The sequence below is a fragment of the Labrus mixtus genome, chromosome 14 (genome assembly GCF_963584025.1).
Source record: "Labrus mixtus chromosome 14, fLabMix1.1, whole genome shotgun sequence".
Classification (NCBI taxonomy): Eukaryota; Metazoa; Chordata; class Actinopteri; order Labriformes; family Labridae; genus Labrus; species Labrus mixtus.
In genome coordinates this window covers 8,792,849-8,815,955 of record NC_083625.1, presented here as the reverse complement: position 1 = coordinate 8,815,955, position 23,107 = coordinate 8,792,849, and the positions used below count along the sequence as shown (strand labels likewise).

General features: G+C 38.1%; 2 protein-coding genes across 3 annotated transcripts; one reads left to right on the top strand and one right to left on the bottom strand.

Annotated features, from left to right (window-relative positions):
• Positions 1-1,387: 1,387 nt before the first annotated feature.
• On the bottom strand, positions 1,388-15,331 carry slc47a1 (solute carrier family 47 member 1). Its single transcript, XM_061054899.1, has 17 exons — positions 14,976-15,331; positions 14,555-14,656; positions 12,281-12,349; positions 12,041-12,189; positions 10,583-10,625; positions 9,073-9,117; positions 8,223-8,320; positions 5,995-6,092; positions 5,744-5,857; positions 5,480-5,547; positions 4,665-4,773; positions 4,496-4,571; positions 4,340-4,409; positions 4,048-4,180; positions 2,689-2,783; positions 2,239-2,346; positions 1,388-2,120 (listed from the first exon to the last, which is right to left on the bottom strand). Exons 1-17 carry the CDS (start codon positions 15,186-15,188, stop codon positions 1,755-1,757), a joined length of 1,956 nt encoding a protein of 651 aa, XP_060910882.1. The 5' UTR covers positions 15,189-15,331; the 3' UTR covers positions 1,388-1,754.
• Positions 15,332-18,355: 3,024 nt separating this feature from the next.
• Positions 18,356-22,874, top strand: tmigd1 (transmembrane and immunoglobulin domain containing 1). 2 transcript variants are annotated; one of them, XM_061054904.1, is made up of 6 exons: positions 18,356-18,519; positions 19,799-19,890; positions 20,021-20,305; positions 21,452-21,739; positions 21,840-21,943; positions 22,043-22,874. In XM_061054904.1, the coding sequence occupies exons 2-6, from the start codon at positions 19,827-19,829 to the stop codon at positions 22,052-22,054; spliced, it is 753 nt and encodes a 250-aa protein (XP_060910887.1). In that variant the 5' UTR covers positions 18,356-18,519; positions 19,799-19,826; the 3' UTR covers positions 22,055-22,874. The 2 variants fall into 2 exon arrangements, with proteins under 2 accessions (XP_060910887.1, XP_060910889.1); XM_061054906.1 differs by having other exon boundaries at positions 18,392-18,519; positions 19,817-19,890.
• The last annotated feature ends 233 nt before the right edge of the window (positions 22,875-23,107 follow it).

Genomic DNA, 23,107 nt, shown 5'->3' with positions numbered 1-23,107 from the left:
GAATAACTCTTCTCCTTCATGAAATCAAAACGGATAAGTCATTAAAAACATTCACCCCCTCATACCAATTTTGTGTTTTTTTCACCTGTAAACACGTTTATTTCTGTTGTAAAAACCAACATTTTTGGATGGGTGTGTATCCTCAAGTGGAGACTCGATGCAGTATATTGCATTTCCACTTCATTTTTATGTTCCAACACAAACGTTTGCAACTTGCTCAAAACACACTTTTTATTTATTTATTTTACAAATTATTCAAAATAAAAGTCCCCAATTGTTTTTTTGTTGAAAGACCTTTATTATAAAACAACCATACAGCATATAATGTGTTTTCAGCCGTAGTAACTTATACCTAGTAGTGTAGTGGGAACTAAAGAAGTGGGTATACTCTTAATTTTTCCCCAAAATGTTTTTTTGAGTGTCCCCTCGAGCAGAGGATAATCAGCCTCAGTTATTAACAGTGACATGTAAGACTACTCCTGCATATTTAGTTTCTGTGTATTAGCCAATTAGAGACAGAGTAGGGAGGGTCATCCATTCACCATCCTTGCAGCATGCTACTGAATACTGTCCATCAATCAATGGTGTGAATCAGAGGGGATTTAGAAGTGGGCATACCCTATGGAGACTAAAAAATAAGTGGGTATACATCACTGCTTATACCATACAACAGATGAAAATACAAATAGGGAAGTGGGAGAGAAACAGCACTTCAAACCACAGAGATTCAGTTTGACGCTATAATTTAATAACTCCAGCTTAGTTATTCATTACGTTTCCTATTTTATTTTATTGTGAAGAGTTTGGAGGAAATCTGTGGGCTATGTGTGTTTGATTGGCAGAAGGGCCAGGATGTTAATTTTACAGCTCCACCAGGCAACCTCTACTGTACCTACTGTGAGTATTTTGGCTTCCCTTCCAGGAAGTGGAGATGTGTTGTCCGGCTTTTTATACAGTCAATTGCTCAGACAACTAAAACGTGATTTTTATTTCTCATTTTAGCATTAGGTAGTTTTTTTATGATACAACATAAATTAACTTTTTTAAGTCTATTATCTGGCAGTACATATCAACAGTGGCCATAGATATGTAAAAAAAAACAACTTGAATTATTCTGAATCACCTCTGTCGTGTAAAAGAAAACTGAGGCAGAGTACAAATAAACCAGGAGGACAATACAGTTTTGTATAGCCTGCTCTTATAGTCATATTGTGTATTACATATTTATATGTATACATGTCATTTTATATTACAAATGTACAGTCAATCTTACACAAAAGGACAAAACATGAGATATTAGGTCAAAAGAAAAAGATGAAAAGAACATATGTCACAGTGCAATATGTAAATCAGGACAAGCATATGTGTAAAAAAAAAAAAAAAATCCTTAATGCACATATAGTCTCTCAGTTTGAATTTTTTTTACACTAATGTGTCCCATCGTCCCTGTTCACCATCACTGGCAGAGAAGGTTAAAACACAACTTCTGTTAGAAAGACCTTTGATCATTGTGTCAGTCTCAGTTTTATTTGTTTTTCTGTGGATTTGCTCAGCAGTGCGGAGATTAGCCATCTTTTCCTCTGAACTAGACAGAGTTGGTAGCCTCAGGCAGAGTTTTATCAAAACAACAACCCAACTCTGTATGTCTACTGTGGAAAAAAAAACAGGAATCCAGCACTTTTCTCTCTTTGAGAGCTCCAAAAGTCAGTTTGTGAGGACTGTTTATCAATCAGACGTATACATACAGAGAGGGCTCAGAGGCTTTTGTTCAGGTCCATTGGAGTCAGAGGTGTAGCAGTGGAATCATTAGCCCAGTTAAGGGTGAAATTGGTCCTGCTCTGAACAGAGGGCTCAGGTGCAGGAAAAGCAATATGGAAAGCAACACCTATAATCAAAATGAGAACTGACACTATCAAAGTGAACCCCCGACGCAAGATCAGCTGACAGACGGATAGCGGCGTTTGAGGTTTGGTGTTTTTGCTTTGCTCAGCGACTCCGTCAGCCCCCCCTGCAGCTGATTTGTTCCCATCTTTTTCATGATTGGCTTTCAGCTCCCGATCCTCTGTGTGGACTGCACTGTAACCCACTGTTTTAGGGACTTCTTCCCTGTCCAACGGGGCCTACAGGGTGCAAAGATGCTGCTGTTATTCAAAAGTAAGTACCTCAAATAACACAAATAAAGAAGTGAGAACATCTTGCTGCACAACACGGTACAAACTGAGCACATGCAGCACTTACTGTGACCGGGCAGTCTGAGAGGTCAGGCACTATCCCTTCAGTCAGGACTGTACTAACAGGCCGCTTTGGTAACACCACCACCACTGTCCTTCCAGCGCGCTGTTGAGCCTGACAACACATTAGGTTAACATCATTATGAGACATAAAGCACAGATCAATCTTTACACGTGATGAAAAGTCTGTTTAAGATGTATTTATTTATGGCATGTATGAGTGGGGATGATGTGTGTGTGCCATTATCAGTGCCAACACAAATGTTGTTCAGTGTTCAGTGTGTGAGTTGAGAGATTAAAAGTAAAACTGAAGATAGAAACACGATCAAAAATGTTGCACAGAATTTACAAGATAGGAAATGTAATTTGATAATCCCAATTACATTCCTGTCTTCAATACTTCTTTTGAATGGTTGTAATAATATCAAATGTGAAAAAAGTATAAAAAAAATACTACCTTCTGTGTGACTTTCTTCCAGTTAAGTTTAAAGATTATAAAGAGGAAGAATCCCGTCTGAAGGACAACACAGACGAGGAGACCCAGCCACAAACCTTATAAGAAAGGTACAAAAACAAAACCATTAAAGAAAAATATAGCTTGAGAGTTTGAAGAAAACTTCTTGGTTCATTGATTATCATTTGAATCTTTGGAACCGCATTGCTGAAAAGATCAGGTGGTACATTACAGGCTTAAAATAGTGAAGTTAACTACACTCCAACATATAAGCATGTTATATCAGAGACATATCATAACTACACCGTGAGTCACTATGGAAGTCCTTCATTCTACTTTTAACAAATCCTTGTCACCAAAGGAAATACAAGCATATGATGACAAGTTCATAAAGCCTGCACACTTAGAGCTGACAGCAAAGATCCTCTGTGACAGGGGGTTAATGGTAAGCTGAAGGGACATTAAAGAGCTGGTGCAGGAAGGCCAAGTGGGTGCGTTGGTTTATCTGGAAATGAACCTGGATCCAAATAAAACACTCTCCCCCATTTTAAACTTCAAATGTATTACTCATTGGACATTACAATCAGTATTTATGACTAGGTCAAAGCCTCAGTCTTGTCATACAGGGAAAGAGTTGTTAATTCAGCACACTGCCATCTTCTGAATTAATCATTCAAATCCTGTTAGAGGCATGCAAATAAAAGTCCCCTTGTTTGTTGTTACATGGTCCACAAGGTCATGTATACATCCACTTAAGCTGAAGCCAAATTCCAGTGTTGTTTGACCTTGGTATATCTGCCTGTTTTTTAAAACCCAAATGTCAACCTCCAGTGTTAAAACAATAACAGTGGTTAAAAAAAAACTAATTTTGTTTCATTAGTTCATTTTGTTCTTTTTTTTTTTAAATAACTTTGTTTTTGTCCAGAGTTGACTGACAGGTGGTGCATCTCACAGTTTTCTTAACTGAGATCTAGAAATGAGACATCGTTAAGAAAATAACTTAAGTCTCAACCTTCATTTTAAGACAAATTTAAGAGCTCGCTGTAGGCTCATTTTTTTAGCTAAGATCTTAGAATGAGACATCTGTAAGAGAAGAACTAGAACTAGTGCTGATTTACTAGGAGACAAAATATGAAATCATCCTAAATTTGATTTTATAGGGGTGCACACACATCATTATACATGCTGGTCTTTGAATTAACACAGTGGCAACATTGTCAATAGAATATGGTTTCGCAGAGGCTGTGAACAATTTCAGATCTATAACAGGAACCACAAAAAAGTTATTGTACAAAATTGCATATATTACAGGCTCTTTGTATTTATTTCATTTTCTCAGAAACATAAAGATGAAAGCATTACCTAATATCCTAAGCTGGGCAGGAAACATCAGAGCTATTCCCACAGGCAGACCAATGCAGTAGTAACTGACCAGGTTGGACAAGGCAGCAATTTTCTGCATCCCAGCTCCAACAAGAATCCCTGAGCAGACACACTAAATTTTTTTTTTTTTAAAAACAGTCACACACAGTCACACAGATTGAAACCGCAGAAATAACATCCATTGACCCAGACAAGCAAGCAGCTCTGTGTGGTATTCAACACCAATTGTTAAACAAGATAAGAACACGGGTTGTGTTGTGTAAAAACATACCAGAATGGCGTCAAAGAATTGCACAAATGTGTAGACTGTGAGGTTCCGTGAGACGATCTCCATGATGTCTCTGCCGACAGGAGAAGAAAAAGACCGTCAAAAATAAAGTTAACTTTAAATGTTACAGGATTTAAATTCAATAAGTCTGATACTCACTTATCAGAGGTAAATATGAGGCCAATGAAAGACTTACAGCTGGTGACGACAACCCCCTGGAGCACAGCGAGCGTTCCTACAGCAAAGATATTCCAACATACATTACAGAGGATACCTGCAGAGTACACATGACTGTAAGTGCATATCCACGAGTGTCTTCATACTGTACCTGCTAGAACCAGGGCCACTTTGCACGTAATTAAGGCCCTGGAGGTGTTTCCGGCCCCAAGAGCATTTCCAACACGCACACACGCAGCTGCATGGATACCTAGAGGAATCTGAGAGGACCCCATATATTACTGTGTGGTGTCACAAAAAATGACACAACATGTCATAACAATACGGCACCAAGCAGAACTATTCATTGTCTATTTGTTGATCTCAGCACATTTGATCTTGTTTTCATTTATCTTTATGCCATTTTAATTAGCATGTTTTTACTGATTGGTGGCATATTCTACATTTTGTCTCGCTTTTACAAAATATATTTTTACTGATTCATGGTACATTCCTTTTTTAAATCTGGTTTTTACCTTTTATCATCTTACCTTTCCTTATATATACTTTTATTATACTTTTAGATATCTCCAGAATTAAAAAAGAAACCTGAAATAATCCTAAACAACAACTGCCCAATCATTTCGTTTGTTTTAATCCCTCCACTGACAGAAATTGAATAGTGTTTATCATCAGTCGTCACAGTGATAAGATATATTTTTAGTAAGACTGGTAAGTTCTTCTTCAGATGAAGATAAACCAACTGAAATGTTTAGTTAATAAAACAAAAAAAACTTGTGACAATATGCTGTTAAATGAGCTTTTGAAAACCAGGCTGGGCAGTTTCCACATTAATGCTAAAGTTAGCTATCGCCCTCTTGATTTGTGTCCTAAGATGAAGCTATAGGTCGACATATAAGAGTGTTATTATCACGTCATCTGAAGTGAGAGTGCACATTTTCAAATTTACTGAATAATGATCCATACCATGTATATTATGGTTCCTATCTCATCGATTATATGCTGGGCAGCAAGATCCGTCTCACCAAGTATACCTGATATGATGAAAGTCATATTCAGAAACACTCTAACACCATGCAACAAAAACAACAACTTAACATGCCAACTTTGAAAACGTGTTTGCACAAACGCAGTCAGTAAATCACATACACACATGGTGCTGCTGGTTTATGAATATGACAGGTATATAGGGAAAGGGAAAACACCTGGTGCACAACAAACAAAACTGACCAGCAAGGAAACTTCCAATCTCCCAGATCCACCACTCAAAGCAGATCATGAAAGCACCAGGTACAGCCAGATGCATGTAGGAGCCCCACTCCTGCAGACAGTCAGTGGACCAGCCTGCACAATGTTTCACACAGAGGATTGTGTCATGGTTTTACTCATTGCATGACACTAAAAGGAAACCTTTACACGTATCAGTTTTATAAATGTTGCTCATTTGTCACCTCTGATTTTCACATCTTTGTTAAACTCACCTCCCCATGTCAGCTGATGGAGTTTCTTCCATCTGATGTAGACAAACAACAGCAGGCAGATGGTGATCTGAGAGAGGCTGGAGGCAATGGCTGAACCCCTTCAAATACACACAAAAAAAAAACCTCTTGTTTATGACCATGTTAGATAACTACATCTCTCTTATCTTGACAAAGACAGTAAAGGGCTGTTTTAAATATCTAAACGATTGTATGCTTATTCTTATTATTTTGGAATTTTAAGGCCATTAATCTTCATTACAGCCTATTATATGTTTAATTTTCCCCTTATTCTATAATTACACAAGTCCAATCCAGTTATCCTTCAGACAGCTACTATCCACTTTCTCCCTTTCACACTGTTTCCTCTTTCCAAACTACTTTTAGGATAGGATAATACTTTATTGATCCCCAGGGGGAAATTCGGGCGTTACAGCAGCACAGACAAGAAAGCTCAAAAATACACATTAAACAGAATAGATAAGAAATAAAAATAAAAATAAAAACAGGGGGTATATACAGTACAAAATGAATGAGGGAGTTAACTGGGGGGAATTGTGAATTGAGACAGTATTTGCAGAGAATGACAAGATAAAGTGACAAGTGATTAAAGTGACTTGGTATGATAAGATATGATAATGATACATCACTGTGCTTGTCTAAAGGTGTGTAGTCATTTCATATTGTCTTTGGTCTGTGTAGCCGAGGGTAGGATCAAATGTTTTTTTTCATATCATTGTTCCTAAAATGTGTAGTGCACAATTCAAGCTGCTCTGCATTCTCATTAGGCTGTTTATCATGGTCTGCTGCCTTCTGTTGTCCCCTTACTTCTTGCCATAAATATCATATTTTTTATTCAATGTAAATGTCTTCCTTTTGTTGCATTGACCCCGTTGCTGCCGCCACTGTTAGACTTTCTTCTTTTTTTTTTCAAATGATGCCTTCCCCCCCTCTGTTTTTGCTTATTTGATATTGATTTGAATTATTCCTTTTTAATTGTGATTTTTGTGTCCTCTTTCATGGTCTCGGATCCCTGAATTTGCTGGGACCAGAGGGAAAGTGATGTTTTTCCTTTTTCTAGTTGATCTTGTGTATGTTAAATGACTTGTTGTTTCTGTTGTAATGCTTTCATTTGAAGGGTAATGGCGGTAGAATAAAGGTAACAGCGTGAACCACTGTTAAAATTCAATTTAAGATGTTGTTGAGTGATGAGTCAGTATTTTCATACAGCCAGCTGTTTGCAAGATGTATTTAATGTTTTAAAGCTAGCAATAACAATAAATGTTGCATCAAATGCACGATATGACCTCTTATCAACACTTTAATTGCTTGTCGTCTCCTATCAAGCATCGTTATCAATAACTCAGTTTCTCAACATCATTATGTAGATAAAAGATTATGTCACAAGTTTACATCGTTGGACTAATGGCTCACAAACTTTCCACGTTGTACTTTTGAAAAAAAGGAAAGAAAATGATTGTCTTATTATAGTAGGAGATGATGAGCTTCAACAATGTAATGGGGTTAGACATTCAACATACAACTGAAGATTGTTATAAATGGCCCGTGTGTCTTCATCTGTTGTCTCATTGCTTTTCTATGCTGCTGTCAGGGACACTGCAGGGCTGAACCAAACGGGGTATAAACAGAAGGGAGAGTTGATGTGTAATGAAAATTGACTTAAAGACCCACATTTTAAAAAGTATGACAAGTGTGTTTCTAAGTGTTTCTATTTCCATTTAATAAGATGTTTATCTGTCATAATTTCCTTTACTTTAAGGGAAAAGGACAGACTTGACCTGAAGACAGAGAGCTAATTGGTTAAGTCCAGCGCCTGTTGAACTAAATGTTTGTCCAGCTGCTCTCTGTTCCCTCTGGGCTCTACTCTGCCTCCCTCTCTCAGTTAAGTGCAAAAATAATAAACACAAGTGTACCGCTGACTCTGCTTTGAACAAGAAGATCATGTTATTTTTTCCCTGAGAGATTAAAATGCATTTTGAGTTCTCTAACCTCCCGTCCTGTAATTTCTAAAACCCTTGTCTGCTTCAGACCACAGGCCTCTCCTATTTGGACGACAGTGATGTGATTAGAGATCAAAAGAGAGTGTGTCTGCCTGAATAGCTGGAGGCTTTGCATGGATATTGTATTGGTCGTGGAACCTGAGACCTGACACGATGTCAAGCAGCTCAAAGTTCAGCACAAATTAAAAGATGAGGAGACTTAGCACTTACGTGACACCCAAATGGAGGGTGTAGATTAAGACGTAGTTGACCCCCAGGTTGATAATGTTTGCGACTGCTGCCGTGTACATCTGAGGCAGAATGATCCCCTGACAGAGAAGGAAAAAAAAACATCCACAATCAGCCATCCAATCTGCAGAATTTATATACATTATACATTAATGTTATTTATAGACTCTCTGAACAAACAACAGAAATCCAGAACAAATACAACACTGCATTGGGAAAAAGACTTAGAGGCTAAACCCAGCTAGCAGCTCAGTGAGGCTGTGCTTTACAAAGCTGAGTCTGTCATTTAGCAGGCATTTGGTCAAAAACAAATATTGGATAGATTAAAATCATTGCATTGTGGTGGTGCTAGAATTCCCCCTGAGGTGAAAAATAATATTTGAATTTGAATGTCTATCCCTCTAGTTATGTCTTTGGGCTGTTTATCCAAAAGCACAAATTTGAATCTCATGGTGCCACTCATTAAGAATCAATATCCTGAAACCATGTGGCGTGCATAAAATACTGTGACAACTCATCTTACTGCAATCGTGGAGTTAAAAAATCTCCTCATGTCTGCATGATTTTCAAATATACATATATTTATATATAATTATATAAATGCAGATTTTGACTTGCAAAGCTGCTAAAATGGTTTGGTGTGACACTTTATTTCATAGTGATGATTTTTATAAAAAATTATCCAGACTTATTATTTTACTGCTCAAGTACCAACATTTCCGTATCCCAGTTTGAGTCGGAGAAACAAATACACTGTAGTCCCTTTTTTAAAACAGAGCATATACTGAAAATCAATGCAAAGAAGTGTTTGTGTTCACTGTGATGAACTTACTTGGTTCTGTAGGTAGGCAACTTGCAGCTGGTGCAGGAACATGGCCTGTAGCAGGAGAGAGAAAGTGAGTTTTAGAATGAGACTTGTAGACCTTAAAGAAGCCATGTAGCGTCTTTTTTTTTAATATCTTCAAACAGGGTTTACATGCATGCTGGTATTTGATAGGATTTTAGAATATTACACTTACTACAACTGAAAAAAAAAGAAAACAACTCTAACAGGGTTATCTGACTCAGATTCAGGGAGTTTCAGGAGAAAGCTAAATGTGACGGTCAGTGACAGATTTCACGTATTCCCCTTGAATCGTTGTGTCACTTATCTTTCATTTGATTTTTAACCCTTGAAACATCCACCCTGTGCATGAATTGCTTTATAACACAGCAATAACAAAGTTTGTCATAAGTCTTGCTTGAACCTGTTGATTTATATGTAAATGTATTTTAGGTTTTTTTTGTTCGTACCTGCCTCAGGGCTGTGGACAGAATCTAACTTTTGTGCTAATTCCTGCATATTTCCAGTTGCGATTTGCTGATATGGTGACTTATTTGCACTGTCCTAATTCAATAAATGAATAAAAATAGTATGGATGTGATATATACACATCCATACTGATTTGTTATTGGTGATCAGAGTTTTACTTTTGCACACAGTGACACTACTTCACTGCTTTGCTATTTTGAGTTACTGTTTGCACCTAAGCTTATTTGCATTATTTAGTTTTGAACTATAAAGTGTCTTATTGCGCTTATTTTGTATCTTAACCATAACCACTTTTATATCTGTGCTGGATTACGGTGATGTTTTATACATGCACGCCTCCTCACAAAGCTTACATGCTCTGGACACTGTGTATCATGGAGCTCTGAGGTTCAATTCCTCACATATCACTGTTTGTTGTATGAACGTGTTGGATGGACTTCGTTGACCCTACGTAGACTTAAACATTGACGTACTTTAATCTAATCTATTTTAGGTCTGCTTCCTTCGTACCTTCTGTCCTTCATCAGTCAGAAGAGTACAGGGACTTGTAATCTTCCATCTCAGGACCTTTTCTTACTGTCTGTTCCAAAAGTTATAACTGAACTGGGGGAAAAAGGCTTTTAATGTTGCTGCTCTCTTTACTTGGAACGAGTTACAAAAAGTTACAAAATGACTTGCAGGTGGATACATCTGGCTGTAGATGTTCTTCCTGATGTGTTTGTGGATGATTTTTGACAAACATTTGCTTTTCGGATTTGTTATTTGTGTCTTTTAACGTCTAATGTATTTTGTATTTGAATGCTTGGCTGCTCGTTGTCTGTGTGAAACTCTGTTAATGTTTTGCTGCCTGTTTTGGCCAGAACAGTGAGTTTCTTTCCTGGTTAAAGGTTAAGTAAAAATAATAACTAACTACACTTTGTTGCATAATACAACATGTATTGAATCAGCCCATTGAATGCTTAGTCCCCACTGGAGGCCACACTATATTTTTCTCAGACCCTGAGGTGGGTTTTCAGCTCAGTGCACTTACTGGAACAGCTGGAAGAAATGCCATCATATAGATCTGGGCGATCCTGAAGCAGAGGCAAACATAGTTATATTAAGTGAGTAGAAGAAACATTTGCACAATGATTTGCTTTCTGCTCAGGTATGCCCCTATAGTTGCAGGTATGTATATGCAGTGTCACACAATTTGTGGTGAATGCAATGTGTCAAGAGAGTAATGAAAAATACCAACAATATAGAGCACACTGGATTTATCATGTCTAAAGTTGCATACTTAACCTTCATTTGAAAATTAAGATATACCTGGTATAGGCTTATACATACAACCATGTAAAATCTCACATATACGTGTCAGCAGTCCTGCTGATAAGGATAACCGTCCCGACACTAAAGATAATGAGTCTAGCTTATTTCCTCAGGAAACCTATACGGTCAACGAGGGCAAATATGCTGCAACTGCTGGAGAGATTTTCATTTGAGAAATATTAAGAAACAAAGTGAAGTCAGAAACACTCAAGCCTAAATAACAAATAAAAATGAAAATTCTGCATATCCAGTCATCGAAACAGAAGTGATCCAAGCTTGCTCGGAGCACTAAATAATCTACTTCAGCGATTTTAGATGTTGGGAAGACAATCTCGAGCCTGCAGAGGGTAAATAAGGAAGCAACATCTGGCTACCTTTAATCCCTGTCATCACAGTCTGACATCATTCCCTGCTGAGGTCCCCTTTGCCCCAGGCTTGGCAACTTAACCTCAAGGTGGTCCAAAGCACCTGTGCTAGTTAGAGAATGAAACACACCCACAGTACCCAAAGTGCCTGCACTAAAGGCCACATGGAAGAGTCTGCTATTAGGACCATTAGTATAGCAGCTAACTGAGCCAGCTAACTACAGTAACTCTGGCAAAGATATCTGCCAATCTGAAACCAATTTTTCAATCAAATGTGATCCAGTTTTACCTAAATCATAAACTTGATTTTCTTATGCTTTAAGTTACAGTTGTAAAAGGTTTGTTTTTTGCACAATCGTTTGTGGGGCCTGGCCCTCAGAAACGCTCTGCTCCAGAGTTTGGTGGTCAAATCAGTTGGTTTCATGGTCTCTCTCTATCTCTCTCTATCGCTCTCCCTCACTCTCTCTCAGTTGAACCCTCAGTTGTGATGACTGGATATGGAGCATTTTTCTTTTGCATTTGTTTGTGTACTTTGTAATTGTGCACCATTGGTCACTCTGCCTTTTTTTAATCTATGCAATTGTCACGTCTTTATGCAGCTCTTTTTGTGTCCATTTGTTACACGTGCCTGTTGTTCTATTTGTTTTGGACTTTTGTATCTATTTGTTTGCATTTGCATCAGTTCTGAATTTGCAGCTGGTGCTTTCTCTTATCCTCAACAGAGTATGAGAATCATGGGAAACCTAGCATGAGCACCTGCACCATACAAACATATGTAAGGTATCGACGGGTTTCAGAAACTTTAAGCTTACCTCGCCACCTCTTCTTCTTGATGCAAGAGGAGCAGTAAGTTTTCAGAGTTGATGAGAAGGGCCCAACAGGGCAGACAAAACAGCAGCAGGATTAATGAGCTCCTTTGCAAAATAATTCCAATGCGTTTCAAATTCTTACTGCCATATGTCTGCAAAACACAAAAGAGAGCTTTACCTGAATACAAAGGTTGAAATTGAAAACCCAATAACTCCAAGGCACATACTTTGTGGTTTACTCACCTGTGAAATAAGTGTGTCACAAGCCAAAACAAGGCCATAACCTGTTGCACCTGTGGTCACATTAATGGTCTGAAAAGTGTAGAATGAAGAATAATAAAGTCAGAGCTTAACAAATGCAGATGTGTCTTTAATAAGACACATATTATTATTATTTAATAAGACATAAGTGTTAATTGTCCTTCCGTCTTCAGTAAAACATGTAAAACATGAATAAATTTGATATCTGGCCATCAAAATCTCCTACTCATGGGTCACTGGTGGACAAGTGGTTATTTTTTTGTGCGGCCCATGTACAGATGTTATATCTTATAATGACATTAAAAGCCCCCCAAAAAATAATTTTTACAAAAGAAAACGCCTACTCAGCAGCTGCTGGAGCGTCTAATCTGAACGTGGTTTCATATTTCCTGGAAACTGTTAATCGCTGATTCCAAGAAATCAGTACAGGAGGCCTTGTTTTGTTACACATTTGGATTCAGGCAACACATTTTGGTTCAGCAAGAGTGAAAAAGCCTGGTGGGTTTTTATGTACATGGGAAGCTCTTTAAAAATGTGAGAATAAAATGCTCTGTAAAGAGACAGCGACAAACTCCACTATGTCCCGGAAAGTCTACAAAGACAAGCAGAAGCACTTTGAAGGACGGGGAAACCTGATCAAAATCACATAAATTTATGTTGTGCTGTAATCCCTGTAAAATGAAAACCTCTATGCGTCAATATGTTCTACCTTGGTAAATTAAAATCTCTCAGGCATCACAAACAAGCTGCTCTAAAACAGATAGGAAGAATATATTGTGATGTCTTTTCAAGATGTACTTTAGCTTTTTTTTATGTTACAACTGTAAATGTTATGGATATTATGGTCTGTCCGTAATCATTACTTTGCTGTTCCACATACACGTATCACTATTATTGTCAATGTAGCTATAAGTCTGTTAGCTGTGGTGGTTGTCGTTGTGGCTGCTCTGTTTGTTTTGTTTTGTTTCTTTTTGAAACTTTCTCTATCCCACTATCCAAGCCCCACAAAGTCGCGCGGCAGGTCTGTAACCTGAGTGTGTTTCTGTTTAAAGAACGTTTTTCAAAGTGACTGTAACTTTGCTAAAAGTGCTGTGCTCATGGTGGATTAATGCTGGGTCTTTGTAAATAATGCAATAAAGAGTATAGTCTAGACCAGCTCTTTTTTTTAAAGTGTCTTGGGGTAACATTTAGTATTAACTGACGCTATTAAAACAAAAATGGATTTATTAATTGATTGATTGATATCCAAAAAGTGGATTTGTGGTGCTGCTGGATCTCAGCTTGCTTTTAAGGCTACAATCAATAGTACAGTCTGGTAACTGGTTTACCATGCATGAAGTGTGCATGCTTGTACACATGGGCGGATCTAGAGAATGACAGTCTGCTCAGACATATTCAGTTAAGTTCTTTGGTTTGGTAAGTTTAATAATTTTGTGTAAATGAATCACAACTCCCTCTATTTCTGCTCCCAAATACAAACACACAATGCTCTCAGAAGCTTTCACAAAATGTAGGTCAGTATACCGTTTACATTTTCATGTTTTTTTCTTCTTGAACAAGTTATTTCTTGACGATGCATCAAATCAACCTCAAACTTGGTCAGCTAAAAAGAAAAAATCATTGCTTGCCAAAAATGTGTCGCCATGAATCAGGAAGAGTCGACATGATTTTGTTTGTATTGCTGCACCCTTATGCACAGTGACTGAAAATGTAAAAATTCCTATAAGGAGAAACGGGCTGCAAATGAGATGCAAATACAATTTTTATAAAAACCCAATTAAACACCTGAAATAGGCATGACGCATTTCAGTTTCTGTTACATATGTGGGTTTGTGTATTGTTGACTTAGCATCACTTATTTGTCATCACTTATTTTGCTGCTATTGCATTTGTTTTCCTTTTTGCAGCACTTTTTTTTCATTTGCAGCAGTTTTACATTATTGTATAGGTTTTGGATTATTGCATGAATTAGAAATTCTCCTATTTAAAATATTTTGGACAAGACAACATATTTGTCCTTTTCTGACCACCATCTGGAACATAATGTCAAAGTTAGTTAACTTAGTGAATTTGATGTTTTCTGTAACACAAAAGAAGCGTCACTTAGTTGTAATATTGGAGTTATGAGTGGGAGACTATTTCCCAAACAAAGTGACAGTAGTAGAAGCTCTTCAACTAGTGGAGTAGAAAGAGTAGTTGTACTTCTTTAGTTGCAGCAGGTAAAATCAATGAGAATGCAAAAAAAATGAAGAGTACCGCCGAGGCCAGCGCGTATCCAGCCAGCTCTGCATTTCCAATGTGACCACAGAATATGGTGCAGACAAACGGCAGGAGGAAGTTCAGAATCCGAGACAGAAGCTGCAGGAACAAACAGAAAGATCTGATTCAGTACCAAACAGCATCATTGATCAGGTCAAACTCATGCAGCAGAGAACTGGTAAACATTTTTTCTGTAATCATTCAGTTTTAAAAGTAGAAAGCAGCAGAGTGAGAATACATTTAAAACTTTTTATCACCTTTTGCATACTCTGTGTTTTTTGTTTTAGAAAGCTTATAGCTCTGCTTGATTGTACTCTGTAAAATCAAATAGTAAACAGGGTCGCAGTAACTGAATGTATTGTTCTTTGTGAACAACATACCATTCCCCCTACCAACACTTCAACTTTCCCCCACTCACCAATGGACCTGTGAGTCTTAGGACCTGGTAGAGTTCTTCCCTGTAGGCCAGAGGTATCCAACGCCTCATGCAAGCACATCGAAACAGTTTGGAGCTGACCGCCTCTGATTCCTCATTTTCTTTAACTTCTGCAGCCTTGGCAACCAAATCCTCTGCAACGGGCCCTGAGCCCGAAGACGGACGTGCAGGGACCAGGGAACCCACCTTCTCCATTCAAACACAGAAAAAGAAGAGAGGAGAGTTGAGGAGGGAGAGAGAGCGAGAGAGAGAGAGAGAGAGAGAGAGAGAGCAGCTACGGGACAAGGGGGGAGGGAGAGAGGGAATGGGGAAAGAGAGGGCAAGGGTGAGAAAGGCAGTGAGTGTATAGAGGTTTAGAAACACAACACATGTGATTCTTTAAAGGTTATTGATTAATTATATAGTACATAGGTGGGGGGGGGGGGGAATACAGACAGGAAGAAAAGAAAGCAGAGGGAGTGACATAGGGAGTGTAAAGGAACAAAAAGCCTTTTTTGTGGATTCAAGGGTCATGTGTCTCTGTAGGGGGGAAGGGAATACATGAATGTATGACCATTTGTAATGTGTTTGAATGCTTTGTGCACATGTTTCAGTTACAAATTTGAGTGTTTGGGTGCTTACAAGGCTCAGTAATAATCGGATGAGGAATGCCTGCTGGCAAGGCCTGCACACACCGAGAGCTCTGATGGTCAAAACTCTGCAGGATTTGATTAATTACTAACAGGGCCACACAAATCACCATTTGTGATTTGTGTGTTAGACAATGATCTTATCTGTGTACTTTGATCGCTGATGGCATTCCGGGGTCCACCCCCCCATGTGGCTTACATGTCATGTGAACAAACATGATCACACATGTTAGGCTGTACTAGTCAGGCAATGTTTTTTCACAGGCATCTACTGACATCTTAAACGTATATATCAGCACATTTAAGTTATCCCTAATAATCATTTCCTGCAATGTAACTAATGTTTAAGTTTCTTAGGAAAGAGAATGGACAATTCAACTTTAGCCGACATGTGTCAAATTCCAGGTGATTAAACAGCTCATGAGGAAAGAGGTCACAAGCGTCACTAACAAGTATCGGATTACACACATGCACTTACATTTATTGTTTTCACTAGGAATCCTGTTCTTGATAAAATAATGCTTAGAGAATACAGGTGTGTGTGTGTGTGTGTGTGTGTGTGTGTGTGTGTGTGTGTGTGTGTGTGTGTGTGTCCGTGTGTGTGTGTGTGTGTCCGTGTGTGTGTGTGTGTGTGTGTCCGTGTGTGTGTGTGTGTGTGTGTGTGTGTGCGTGTGTGCGTGTGTGTGTGTGTGGTGTGTGCGTGTGTGTGTGTATAGGTTACAAGCTCAATTGTGCAACTCAAAGAGCACATTCTGCTAGTCAGCTCTTTAGGGTGCAATTGCTTCTGACCTTTGATTTAACCTAGCTAACACATAATATTTTTTTAAGAGCCATGAGAAATAGTTAATATATATTTTGATCTGATATTAAAACATTTAACAGCATTTTTTCTACAAAATGCAAAAAAATGTACGAGAGCCATGACCGGTTCAATCTGCGCTCATTTGCTCAGTCGGTCCTAAATCGCCTATAGAACACTTTTTTAAGGGGTTAGTCGATACAAGCCGGTCTCTTGAGGGACTGGAATGGTGTCCTCTTGCAACTTGACAGGACTGTAATCTGTTTTTATTTTCATTCTATTTAGAGTTACATAGTGCTTGGGAACAAAGCTGCAGTGTTCACAGTGTAATGGAGTGTGTTTCAGTAAATGCAAACACAAGTGTGTAACTATGTAACCTGAAGCTGAATGAGTCCAAACATGATGACTGTTGTAAACCTTTGTATGGAACTGTATGCAGAAAATGTTGTGTACTTTAATTGTAAGTCATTTTGTGTGACAAACTGTGTGTGAAGATTGTATTAAATTGTTTGAATTGTAATGTATGCTTCCTTCCTATATCTTCCTGCCCAGGGACCAGAGGTACAAATATATCAGTTGTGGTGCTGTGTAAGGCCCATGTCAAATAAATTAAGACATAACCAACAAAAGTTACATGTAGTAAAAATTCTGAAATGTCCAAATTCAGGAGATGTCAAGCATTAACAGAGAGCAAAGTCATGTTGTTCATCAGGGAAGTGGCTTTGACATTTCTGCAGCTTGACACTTTGGAAAACCTGTTTTACCTACCTGAGTTCTAAATGTTCAAAATCACAATTTGTTGAACTTCAACAATCTTAAGTCCCTCGTGGGTCCTTTTCATAGGTCAATGCTTCTCTCTAGTGGGTGAGGGAGGAAGGACTGTCCTAAAAGCCGACCCTTGTACTCTATTCATTGTTATCTACAGTGTTCTGCTTACGTCTGTTTAAATTTGATCTCATCCTGTTGACAACCTCACCTTTTCCCAATAACTGGATCCTTACATACATCCTGCAGCGTATCAACGTGAGGCTGGACGATCACTACACCGAAGCGTAACTTTGACTTTTAACTCATTATAACTTTGTATTATTATGAAATATTGTTATGTTGACACTGTGTGCCTAATTTGGATTACATGGGATATATCACTAATGTACATCACTATCACAGCATCACAAACCATGAATTTAAGACAGACAAATTGAACTTTATTTTGATGTCTCTTTATAACTTACAAAGGCAAACAAGACAATCAGTATTGTTCAGTATATGAGGGAATAACTTTCCCCCACTGACGCATACTTGTGCAGCAAATGAAGAGGAAGCAACATGTTGGTTTTTAGGTGCTATGACATTGTTTTAGATGAAGATGAAGTTGTTATTGATTTTTCTATCAACAATATGATTTGCTCTGCTCTCAGTCAATAACCTGACACTAACAGGAAGGAGCAAACATTTTTAATCCTTATTGGAAACATCCTTAAAAAAAAAAAGCATAAACAGCACTTCACTTCTCAATTACAGTAAGAAGATAAGGAAATACATAAAGCACAATTAAACTGGAGAAAAGCTGAATAAAACATGGTTTCAAATATATTCCACAATATATACTTTATATTTGTTGTGATTTTTATACGTTTTGATACAAATTGATGGCTTCAACAGTGAATTGATCCATCAACAATGACTCTTGCGTTAGCAGGACTTATCAATCCTGTCATCATAAGAATGTTATTGGCTTTTACAAGATTTTAACCAATAAACACAAAGTTAAGAAATTGTAAAAATTTTATCATCACATCCACACCCAAGAGGTTAAGTGCCTTTGTAATGAGTATACAGTCAATAAAAAGAGTCCTTGTGTGTGCAGTACACAACAATAAAAAATGAGAGGCTGGAGAATTGACAGGAAGAGGGAAATTAAATGATGAGAAACCTTTTCAGAAACAGGGAGGGTAGTAATAAAAAAAAAGCGTCCTCATCTGCATGTGAGGTATTTAAGAGCTACTGAGAATCTGAACAGTCCTCTAATCTGCACGTTCACACACAGGGAACACCAGAAAGACTCAGAGAAAGAAGAAGAAGAAGTTATCATCAGGTAAGAACCTTTTTTTTTTTTTACCTTAGAACGCAAAACATTGATGAATACACCACCGAATAATTCATTTAGTATTTTTAAAGTTTATTCCTTCAAGTATTTACCTACTTCTTATTTATATGTAAAGCAAGAGAGCACGTATGTTTTTGTATGACTGACTTACAAAAGAAGAAATAGACATTTTAAATATTCATGTTAAGTAAACTGCTATCCTACAGTATTTGACCATTAACTAGACATTATGACTGCAAGAAAAACAAGACCAAAAAGCCTGAGTTCTATGATTAAAAGCATGTTTATGGTCTTAACTCTATCTCATTATAATCTAGACCAGGGGTCTCCAACCTTTTTTCATCTGAGAGCTACTTGCATCAAATCGCTTGCATTTATTTACATAGCTCAGCTGAATTAAGCTACTGTTTGTACATGTGTGAAATTGCAATAAGCCAATTCTTATCAATAATCTTAAATTCACATCAATGTCCAAGAAAACATTAGTACTTCATACTTGTTTTTATGGGCCAAATATATGAATAGTGTGAAGAGGTGCATTTACCGTCGTCAGATTTTTATTTTTATTTTTAACACAGTCGGTCAACCTATAGGTGAGCTACTGAAAACCTGCCCGCTGGTTACCAGTAGCTCCCGAGCTACCTGTTGGAGACCCCTGATCTAGACAATGTCTTTTTAATCTGTGTCTTGATAAAACATGTTAACACTTTATTTTATCACATATGCTTTTAAAGTAATCCACGATAAAGCTGATACATCATTCATCTTCCAAGTTGAGAAAATACTTGTTTTCTCTTGTACTGTGATTTAAACTCTTTTTGACTACTGCCTGATTGTAATGTTGACATTACATGATTCTTTGTGTAATAGGGAAACAGTGCTGTGTGCGTCATTGAGCCCTTAAACTTTTCATTTTGGGGCTGATTGGAAAAGCTCAGGAGAAAGATTTGGCTCTTTACGTTACCTTGACAAACTGAAAAAGAGAAGGAAATGTGGATGCGACGCAGACAGAAAACTGTCATTGGTGTAACAGATGATTGTGGCAGGGATTTTTCCTTAAAGCATGTTTCAAGAAGTCAGTCTAAAGCACTTTGCACAATACATAAAGGACACTAAAATTACATTTAAAAAATACTATAAAAAAACATAAATAATGTAAATTTATGGAAGAAGATTTCAGAGACTGTCTTCATTGTAAACTAAGATTAAGTCAGAATATTAAATATGTTGTATGAAAAGGTTTGTTTTGGATTCTCTCTTTCTGAAGATCAGGTTATTTTCCAAGGAAGTGTAAAATGAAGCTGATGTACGGACCCCCTCTTCTCCATTTGCTGCTGTACTTTGCATCCCACACATTAGGTAAGCCTTTCTGCTTTGTAAGTCTGTCTTTAGTTGAATTTTTCAGATACACTTTTGTCAATACCTCATTACCGCTTCACTAAGATACCCCGTAAACCTTCATCCGTCTCCCATTCTGTTTTTCTATAAGGCGTCAGGATCGAGTCTGAACCAGCGGTCAACAGTGATGGTTTAATACAGCTGGAGCTGGAGCAGAGTGTCTCTCTGGTTTGTCAGCCTGAAGGCGTCTTGGAGACTGATGAAGAGCTGGTCTGGCTGAGAAATGGTGCTGCAGTCAGTCTTAAGGAGGGAAATACGAAGGGTGGCAGCAAAGTGTGTGTCACACCTGTTATCGCTGGAGACAATGAAGCCACTTTCACCTGCCACCTCAGAAAAAACGCCACAATCAGCGCCTCAGTCACCCTGATTGTCACATGTGAGTCCCTCCAAAAAAAAAAAAAAATTAAAGAAAGAAATCAATAATGCAAGCAGTAATACTGTTAATTAGAAGATGGCATTTTGATTTATCAAATTTAAAGACACTGTAGAGGTGGCATCGTCCATCCACCACTTTGGTCCAAACTGAAATATCAGTTAATTGAATGAGCTGTCATGAAATTTTGACATCTATCAGTTTTTGTTGGTCAATTGTGTGCTCCCTTTCTGTTGTCTCAAGCTAGCAATGCAACGCGGCTGATCACAAATCATTTTAAGACAAACATGTGCTCACAGATGGGTTCAAGAGCATATGCTACAGCATGATGCTTAAGAGTGTTTTCTGTGGGAGACTGTCAGAAACTAGCAATGACAATTGTTATGTTGCTCTTAAGCAGGTCTTAGATGGCGACTTAAGAGCTGACAGCTGCTGTAGCAGCTTTGTGAAGTTGTTCCCATGGAGAGCTGGGGAAGCATGTGACTGGTACCCCTCCTTTAATACACCACACTGTATAAAACGTGGACTAAGTGACATCATCCTTTGGTTTCTGAATAGGTCTGATAAAGCCCAACAAATTAATATCTTGGTTGCTGAATCATGCCCATCTAGCTTAGGATACAGCTAGCCTCAAAATAATCAAAATGAATGAGATATTTTAAAAAATGCATCCCTCAAAACCTTTTTTTTTTTTTTGCCAGGCTGTAAATATGTTTTATATCTGCTGTAAAATGGGCATTTTAACTCGTGACTTAATGGGGATTCCTTGGAATTTCAGTGGACACTGGAGAAATGCATTTTTTTGCACTTCTGTTGGCTTTAATCTGTAACACCTTGAACATTGCTGCTTGTTTCAAACACACAAAAGATGCATATTGTGTAACATCTGTAAACAGCGCAGCCAGCAGGACAGAACAAAACTGTGCTCTTTGAAGTGTGTCATGAGCCTTGCGCTGTCTCTTTACAAGTCATGCATTTTTGGCTTGCTACACCATGATGCTGTGAAAAAATGCACAGTGGGAAACCAATATTCGGCACCTTGTGGGGTTTGTTTCTGCGCCTTTGTTGTTGCACTAAGACAGAATCACAGAGTAAAAACGGTGTATTTGTCAGCAGCATTAAAGTTTCCTCTCTCACATCCTCCTTCAGATCCCCCGCAGCTCTCTGGGTCACAGGAGATCTCAATAGAAGAGGAGGAAACGCTGGTCCTGGTCTGTGATGTCTGGGCCAATCCACAAGTCTCATCCGTGTCTTGGATGCTGAATGGAAGCACAGTTGATCTTTTAGAAGGTGTCTTCACAGTGACCAATGATGGATTTACAAGCCAGCTCTCCACCAACAGTGTGGAGAAAAACCTGCATGAAGGCACCTACAATTGCAGTGCTTATTCTCCCATGTATGGCCAACACGACCGACTCTTTGATGTCACGGTAACAGGTCCGTACACATATTTAATACTACTCTCTAATCATTTTTATAAGCAAGGAGATTAATTTAGTAAAGTCTGGCTGATCATCCTCTTCTTTATCATGTGTAGAGAAAACCATAAAGTTCCCGCTGATGCCCCTCATAGCTGGGTTGGTGGTGGTGTTCCTCACCGCACTTCTTGCTGTTGCTTCACGATGGAAAAACATTAGAAAGGTAAGATAAAAACACGCGGATGGCAACTTCAGCACGAAGAATGAACAAGATTCACTGCAACTCAACCTTCTAATGCTTTTTGCTTTTTTCTCTTGACAGTGTTGCAAGTAGGCTGTGGCAAAAACAGTCAGCCCTCCATTCTTCTTCAAGCGAAAGAAGACGTAAAGACTTCTCCTCTGTGTTTAGAGTGCACGAGGCTATGGTTCTTTTTATTTAAATATATTTAATATTGCATTTTGGGAGTTTGTAGACCAATACCAGTCTCCTAAAAAGATGAAGTTAGTTGGTTTAGTTTAGCATTAAGAGCTGAAACAAAGGGGGAAAAGTAATCCCAATAAAACCACTTTATGTTGGTTTTGGTACAGATCTACGGGAGCCCTAAGCGGACATATATCCATACATTTTATTTACTCTGTTACTCTGTTTTCCTGAGATAATTAGGAGTTATAAGGACAACAAGCTGGTTTTGCTTTACCAAAATAACAAGACAAATGAGTCAAGATATCAAGAAACCCAACAGAAATGACTTTAACAGAGAATTAAGTAAATAAAATGTATTATTGTATGTCTGCTTAGGGCCTCCCTACAGATCAAACAAACTGAGACATAGTTTATTAATCAGCTTTAGAGCTACAGGTAGGTGCATTTTAAAACTTAAAAAACAGGCTCAGTGTTTCCATTTGTTTCCAGTCTTTGTGCTATGCCATGCTAACTGTATGCTGTTGCTTCATATTTATCATAATCACGTGAAGTCGTTTAATCTGACTCTCAGTACCTGAGTACGCATTTGTTGGAATACCTGTGAAGCTTTCGAAATGACCTTGAACAAGCACCCTTTTTAGCACCCTGACCTTGAAAAGCACATTTTAAAGACTCCACTTCCTGTATTTGTTAGTATCTTTGCAATAAAAGTGCTTTTGTATCATGACTACGAAGGTCTATGGTTTTCACATTTGCTCTGAACTTTAGCTCCTGACTCAACAATATAACCAAGGATTGTTAAAATCACGTTATACATTTACTCTTCATGAGACAAAAGGACAAATGTGTCATCATGAGGGTCAAGGTCTATCTTTTTGTCCTTACCAATAAAATAACATTTAACAGGATCACATAAAATCAGGCAACAGGGAAAGAGAATGGTAGCCCATAACACAGGGGAAT

Excerpts from the sequence above, each read along its gene's own strand:
- tmigd1 (XM_061054904.1), top strand. The coding sequence starts at position 19,827 with ATGAAGCTGATGTACGGACCCCCTCTTCTCCATTTGCTGCTGTACTTT. Across the intron at positions 20,306-21,451 it reads AGTCACCCTGATTGTCACAT|ATCCCCCGCAGCTCTCTGGG; the intron begins GTGAGTCCCTCC and ends ATCCTCCTTCAG. Across the intron at positions 21,740-21,839 it reads CTTTGATGTCACGGTAACAG|AGAAAACCATAAAGTTCCCG; the intron begins GTCCGTACACAT and ends TATCATGTGTAG.
- slc47a1 (XM_061054899.1), bottom strand. The coding sequence starts at position 15,188 with ATGGAGAAGGTGGGTTCCCTGGTCCCTGCACGTCCGTCTTCGGGCTCA. Across the intron at positions 12,350-14,554 it reads GATACGCGCTGGCCTCGGCG|ACCATTAATGTGACCACAGG; the intron begins GTACTCTTCATT and ends TACACTTTTCAG. Across the intron at positions 6,093-8,222 it reads ACCCTCCATTTGGGTGTCAC|GGGTTCAGCCATTGCCTCCA; the intron begins GTAAGTGCTAAG and ends GTGTATTTGAAG.